Genomic DNA, 6826 nt, shown 5'->3' with positions numbered 1-6826 from the left:
ATCAGACAAAGAAGGAGTGAGGGGGTGTGGGTAAAAAATAATAATAATAATGACTAATTCTCACGCAAACTGGATTTAATTTTGATCAACGTATATTACTTAAACATAAATTTTTAATTCAGCATGTCAATATGTTATTTATCATATTGCATCCTTATTCATCAGTGAAATATGTTTGTAATTTCCCCTTTATAATAATATTTTTTTTCTACTAATTTTACTATCACTATCAGGGGCATCCAGACTAAGTGGAATGATTTTGAAGTATTTCTATTTCTATTGTCTGTAAGACTTGGCGTGATCTGCTTTTTTTTTTAGAAATTACTTTTTACTTTTATTTATATATATTAGTCATCTATCTTTTTTAGAGTTCGGTAAAAACATAATAAGGAAAAAGAATTTGTTTGCTATTTATATTTTGTCTTCTGTATTCTGTAACAAGTAGTAAATGATTATGTATTCAAAAAAAATTGCACAGCTCTTGTTAAAGCTGTATTGATAGGTACTTTCTATTTTGGTTGCTGATACAATGCTATCTTTCTTTTTCTAATATTATTTTGTAATTCTTTTTTACATAGGAATATAATTGATTTTGTATAGTTATTTTGAAGTTAGCTACATTGCTGAATTTTTCTACTGTTTTTGGTAACTTGCAAGTAACTTGGTAACTCGGCAGTAATGAAATTTGTATTTTTTTTACAAACCATTGGGATTTTTAAGTTATCATAACTGTACTAGCTAGGATCTTCAGCTTTACTAGGAGTGGTGGTAATGAGTACACTTATCTCATAATTGATTTGTAGTTAATGCTTTTGTTTCCTCATAAAATTGATATATTTGACCCAATGTCAATGATTATGTCAATGTTTTGCCTATAGTTGATGTTCTATAAATATTGATGGAATAAAGGAGCCTGAAATTAAAAAATAAAAAAAAATGAAGACACCAAACATTTAAAAGAAAAAGAATACAAAATGACATACTGTATTAAAAATAAAAAAAATTTAAAAAAATAAAGTGTCTTTATTTGTTTCTGGTCAATTAGCACTGGAGCAAGATGCACAATTTTAAACAGAAATCATTTTCCATCACTAAGGTTTGCTCCTCTGTCTTTGACACTGGTACTGCTGTCAGGAGGGCCATCAGCTCTCTGGGAAAGTCTCAGTCCCATCCAGATGACTGGGGTTTCTCTGGGTGTTTGAAGAATCTTTTCTACGTCTGTGGTGTTCTGACACTTAATGAGATGAAGCTTGGGGCCACTCAGTCTTGGGAATGATGGGCACCCTTTGTAGATTATCTCAGTACCACAAATGCATGGCTTAAAACAAACAGCAATTTTTGCTATCACAGTTCTGCAGTCTAAGAGAAGGTGTTGCATTCCCTCTGGGGGCTCTTGGGACATGTCCTACTTTGTGTCTTTCAGCGTCTGGGGGCTCCACAGGTTCCCTGTGGCAGCATCACTCTGTCTTTGCTTGGCCTTCTTTCCATCTCTTCTTCTGTCTCTTCTAAGGATATTTGTCACTGGATTGAGGGCCCGCCTGGATAATGCAGGATGATGTCATCTTGAAATCCTCAAATTAGACCTGCAAAGACCCTTTGTTCACAGGTACTGGGGTTAGGACTTAGACATATCTTTTTGGGATGCATCATTTGACTCACTATAAAACTTGTACCCAGGCTTGGCACCCATAGTTCAGTGGCTAAGGCACAGGCCACAAACACCAGGGCTGGTGGGTTGGAACCCAGCCCAGGCCTGCTAAACAACAATGACAACTACATCAAAAAAAAAAAAAAAATAGCTGGGTGTTGTGGCAGGCAACTGTAGTCTAGCTACTTGGGAGGCTGAAGCAAGAGAATGGCTTGAGCCCAAGAGTTTAAGGTTGCTGCGAGCGATGATGCCACAACACTCTACCGAGGGTGACACAGTGAGACTCTGTCTAAAGAAAAAAACCTGTATGCAAAAAAATTAATAAATTAAGCTGGCTCCCAGTCACCTTTCCATTGCCTTTCAGAGAGAGAGGGAGAGGGAGAAGGCCACAGGCTGTGGCTCCCAGCAGACCTGAGTGCTGGGAGCCACACAAACCTAGCTCTGTTGACTTCCCAGCCCCAGTCAGGTTCCTTGTTCTGCTTCAGCTTCTAGGGAACATGAATCCATGTGCTCCTGTTAAAGCCATCACCCTTGTCTGCCTCCGAGCCAACTAGACAAGGGCTTGTACCCTGTAGAACGATTCTCCAGAGATAATGTTTGCATCTGTTTTAAACTTGTCTCCTTGGGAACCTCCAATTCTCAGCCATGGAGGTGGCAATAAGTACCTGACATCCAGCCAGAGTCCATGAAGGAAAGTCAGTGGCTGGAGAGTTGGGAGAAGCGTGGGATGAGACAGACGTGTGGCTGACGCCAACTTCTCCTGCATTCAGGCAGGAGACAGCATGGCCTTGCCATCTCTCAGGATGGGCTGTTCAGGGAGGAAAACTCTCTCTTTCTTCCTTATTTTTGTGCTTGTTTATCTACATGGGGCTTTGTCACAGGAAGCCAACCCAGCAGGGCCAAGGAAACCCTTGTTTGAGAGGCTGCGTAGACTCGAAGAGCAGGCAAGTATGCCCACAATTGGGGACAATTGGTGTTTTTAAGTTGGTGCAACAGATGAAGGACAGATGTTACATAAACTTAGCAGTAAACAGCAGTGCTTCGTGGAAACGAACGTGGCATTTTTAATGTTTCTATCAGCTCATATTTTCACCTATTTCTAACCATAGTTGGAAATTAGTGAAGACGTTTCCTGGGCTCTGCTCTGAAGATAAACCAGATGGCATGTGAGAGTTAAGTGGGGCCCGGAGGGTAGGCAGGGATCTACATGGCCCAAAGAGCATAGCTAGGGTTGCTGGGGACTGGGGGGGAAGGCAGGCAGTGTCAATGGGCCCAGGCGATGTGAGTTCACAGGCCAGCCTTGAAGCAGAGGCTGTGGATACCCCTGAGACTCTTTTTTTTTTTTTTTTTTTGAGACAGGGTTTCACTATGTCACCCTCAGTAGAGTGCTATGGCATCATGGCTCACAGCAACCTCCAACTCTTGGGCTTAAGCGATTCTCTTGTCCCAACCTCCCAAGTAGCTGGGACCACAGGTGCCTACCACAATGCCTGGCTATTTTTTAGTTGCAGTTGCTTAGCCGGCCCAGGCCAAGTTCAAATCCACCACCCTCGGTGTGTGTGGCTGGCACCATAACCACTGTGTTACGGGTGCCAAGCCCCCTGAGACTCTTGTGTGGGGTCCATAGAGAGTCCCTGAGCTTTGCATGTCAGGTCTGCACCCAGCACTTTCTGTCTAAGCCCCATCAGGTCCTCACAAGGCCTCTCCTGCTGCCCTCCATACTCAGGCAGGACCTGGTCATCATGGCAAAGTGACCAGCTGGTGGTCACCAAGAGTATGGGGAGTGAGGGAAGCCCAGGCTGTGGCCCTGGAGTCCACATCCATACAGTGCACTTGTGTGACCTGGGGTCACTCACCAGCCTCTCTGCATTGGGCCCTATGGGGCTGGCTGCAGAAATCCACCTACATCTCATAGTAAAGTGGTGAGGAGAAAATCACTCCACCCACACAAGGTGCTGACCATGAGCCAGGACACAGTAAGTGCTGCAAGAGCATGCGCAGGACACTCTTGTTCCCACATCCTCCCTGGCCCCAGCCCGCACCTACGCCCCCCAAATGCTGCATGTCCTCTTTACAGTTTCGGAGATTCCAAGAGGTGACCTTAACACACCTGCAAGGCATCGCCAACAACTACAATGTTTCCTATAACATTGACATCCGGTTCCAGAGCCTGGCAGAAGAGAGCCAGGCCATGGCCTTGGTGATCAACCAGACGAAGGCTGCTGTGCAGCGTGAGCTGGCCCACCTCAAGGCCTGGGTAAGGAAGATCCAGCGCAGAAGCCGGAAGACAGAGGCAAGGCTGCAGGCCTTGGACCTCGCCCTGAGTGAGAAGAGTCAGCTGTGGGCCCAGGAGAGAATAGTGCAGAAGGACGTCACCTCAGGAGCAACCCTGGACAGGCAGGCCCTGCAGGACATGCTGGCACACCTGACACACCAAGTCCACAACCAGGGTGCCAGGCTGGCTGCTCTTGAGAACCAGCTGCAGGTAGTCAACCTTAGGACTGCAGCTCTGGTGCCAGCCCCAGCCCCAGCCCAGGCCCCAACCCCAGCTCCATCGGAGCAGCCTCACTTGAGTTCCCTGAAGCTGCAGAGGGGCTGGCAGGCACTCAGAGCTGCATCAAAGCACAGGAGCCCTGCTCAGGACTCAGCTGCCCATCCTCAGGAGACAAGGGAGCCCCCAGCTTCAGGCAGCCATCAGGTACCTGATGGGACTGCCGCAGCCCCGAGGAACCCTCCTCAGCAGGCATGGATCCCCAAGAGACCTGGAGAGAGTAAGTACCATGGGTCTGCCCTGCCCCCATTGCTCTGCCTTAAACCAGTCCCCTCTGAAAAGGCTTCTTTCCCAGGGCTGCATGGAGAGAGCCCCGGTGTCACCCTCCACACACCCTGCCCAACAGGAAGGGACTGGCCCAGCCTTGTCCAATCATCAGGTGGTAGCCCATCTATAGGTCCTTTCACCTGGGCCAGTCCCTTCCGTGATTGGAGACTTAGCCTTCCAAGAGCTTCCCCTGCATCTGTTGCTGGACATCTGAGTCTCCAGACCAAGGAGTCCATTCCCCTGTCACCCACGCCAATTAATGGAAAAACAGATGAGAGGTCAACAGTTTCACTTTTATTTACAGGAAAACCAGCAATTTCAGATAACAGCAAGGATTTCTCCCCCAAAGAACTGTTCTGTCCTCCTGTTTCCCTTGTTACTTTCATTCTCACAGTAAAAGTAAATATCAGTAATGTTGTTACTCATCATAGTGTATGTTAAACAGATTCCTCCTCCTCCTTGGTTAAAAGGTTACTCAATTACCTTCCTGTCTTAAAGTGGTTACATCTCAAAGCATTTTTATTCTAGACTAAATTTACAGTTAGTCAACACTCACTTCACTGAGTGCACAGAGTGCCTTAAGTCCTTGCCTGGTACCATGGAATCCAGTTCCCCAACTTATCTATGACAGTAGGCCTTGGAAGTGAATAAACAATCTCTAGATGACAGCACATGGGCTCATCTGCCTTGTTAAGGCCTGACCAGCAACATCCTGCATGAAATGTCTGTGCCGGTTAACAGTGGCTGGCAACAGTCCCAGGTACCTTCCATGGAAAAAGGGACTCTGTGGAGGTGATTAAGTTAGGGACCTTGAGGCAGGGGACTCGTCCTGGGTGGGGCCTTAGGATATCTCAGGGGTCCTTATGATAGGTAGGTAGGAGCGATAGCCAGAGAAGATACAAGAGCAGGGCAGAGGTTGGAGGGAGGCCAGGAAGGGATCATAAACCAAGGAATGTGTGCACGATGAGACGCTGCCAGGGGCAGGGGCCAGCTTTACCTCCTGAGACTCTAGCAGGAACCAGCCCTGCCACACCTTGATTTGACTTCAGACTTTCAGAAATGTAAAGTAATACACGTGTGTTGTTTTAAGTTACTAAGTTTGTAACAATTTTTTTTTTGAGACAGAGTCTCACTGTCATATAGCAATCCCAAACTCTTGGGCTTAAGCAATCCTCCTGCCTCAGCCTCCCCAGTAGCTGGGACTACAGGTGCCCACCACAACACCTGGCTAGTTTTTCTATTTTTAGTAGAGGCAGAGGTCTCACTTTTGCTCTGGCTGGTCTCAAACTCCTAAGCTCAGGTTACTACCTATCTTGGCCTCCCAGAGTGCTGGGATTACAGGTGTGAGCCACCACACCTGGCCAAGTAATAATTTTTTTTTATAGCAGCACCAGGAAATGTGTAAAGACTCCCAGCAGAACAGAGAATAGGCTCAGCTTTGCAGCCAACAACTTAGGCCTCACGGCTGGGCTGACTCTCCCTTTGTTCTAGTGTGCAGCGGAGGCCTTGTGCTCACTTTCCCGAACTCCTCCACTGAGAACATGGTCTCCCTCAGCCCTGGCTTCCTCACAGCCCTACGAGCCCTGTCCTTCTGCAGCTGGATCCGAACAGCCTCTGGCCACCTGGGGACCCTCATCTCCTATGCCACAGAAGACAATGACAATAAGCTGGTGCTGTATGGCCGAGATTCCCTGGTACCTGGATCCATCCACTTTGTGATCGGGGACCCAGCCTTCCGAGAGCTTCCTTTGCAGCTCCTGCTGGACCGCCAGTGGCACCATGTCTGTGTCATCTGGACATCCATCCAGGGCAGGTATTGGCTCCACGTGGACCGCAGGCTAGTAGCCACTGGTTCCCACTTTAGGGAGGGCTATGAGATCCCCCCTGGAGGGTCCCTTGTCCTAGGCCAGGAGCAAGACAGCGTGGGGGGCAGGTTTGACATTTCTGAGGCTTTTGTGGGAAGCATGTCTGGCCTGGCCATCTGGGACCGGGTGCTGGTCCCTGGGGAAGTCGCAAACCTTGCCATAGGGAAGGAGCTCCCAAGAGGCGCAATCCTGACACTGGCCAATGCCACACCGGTAGGTGGATTCGTGCAGAGGGCTAACTGCACCTGCCTAGAACTCTGTCTATGAAGCCAGCCCACACGGGGACTGTGGCCAGGGAGAGGATTGCACCCCCACCCACAGTTGGCCTTCCCAGGCCCAGCACATTCCACAAAGACCCCTACCACCTATCCTGGTAGACAGGGGGTCTCCTTTTGACCACAAGGCAGCATTTTTCCCATCACCATGGGGTCTTTCTAGCTGTTCCTTCAAAGCATCTGTCCCCTGTTCTCATACCCCCCATCTCACCCCCAAGCC

At 48.0% G+C, this 6826-nt stretch overlaps 2 protein-coding genes across 2 annotated transcripts in view; one reads left to right on the top strand and one right to left on the bottom strand.

Moving 5' to 3' along the window:
* TELO2 (telomere maintenance 2) overlaps window positions 1–2585 on the bottom strand; it is a 26069-nt gene extending 23484 nt beyond the window's left edge. The window contains exon 1 of the mRNA XM_023513797.1: window positions 2582–2585. The gene's annotated coding sequence lies outside the window, so the exon portion shown is untranslated. The remainder of the gene's footprint in view (window positions 1–2581) is intronic.
* On the top strand, window positions 2452–6598 carry PTX4 (pentraxin 4). The gene is made up of 3 exons (XM_003790898.1): window positions 2452–2592; window positions 3726–4419; window positions 5958–6598. Exons 1-3 carry the CDS (start codon window positions 2452–2454, stop codon window positions 6596–6598), a joined length of 1476 nt encoding a protein of 491 aa, XP_003790946.1.
* Window positions 6599–6826: the final 228 nt, after the last annotated feature.

This window comes from Otolemur garnettii, unplaced genomic scaffold (genome assembly GCF_000181295.1).
Source record: "Otolemur garnettii isolate 467f Iridium unplaced genomic scaffold, OtoGar3 scaffold00044, whole genome shotgun sequence".
Taxonomy (NCBI): Eukaryota; Metazoa; Chordata; class Mammalia; order Primates; family Galagidae; genus Otolemur; species Otolemur garnettii.
Note: the sequence above shows the minus strand (reverse complement) of the source record. Positions and strands in the feature narration are given on the sequence as shown.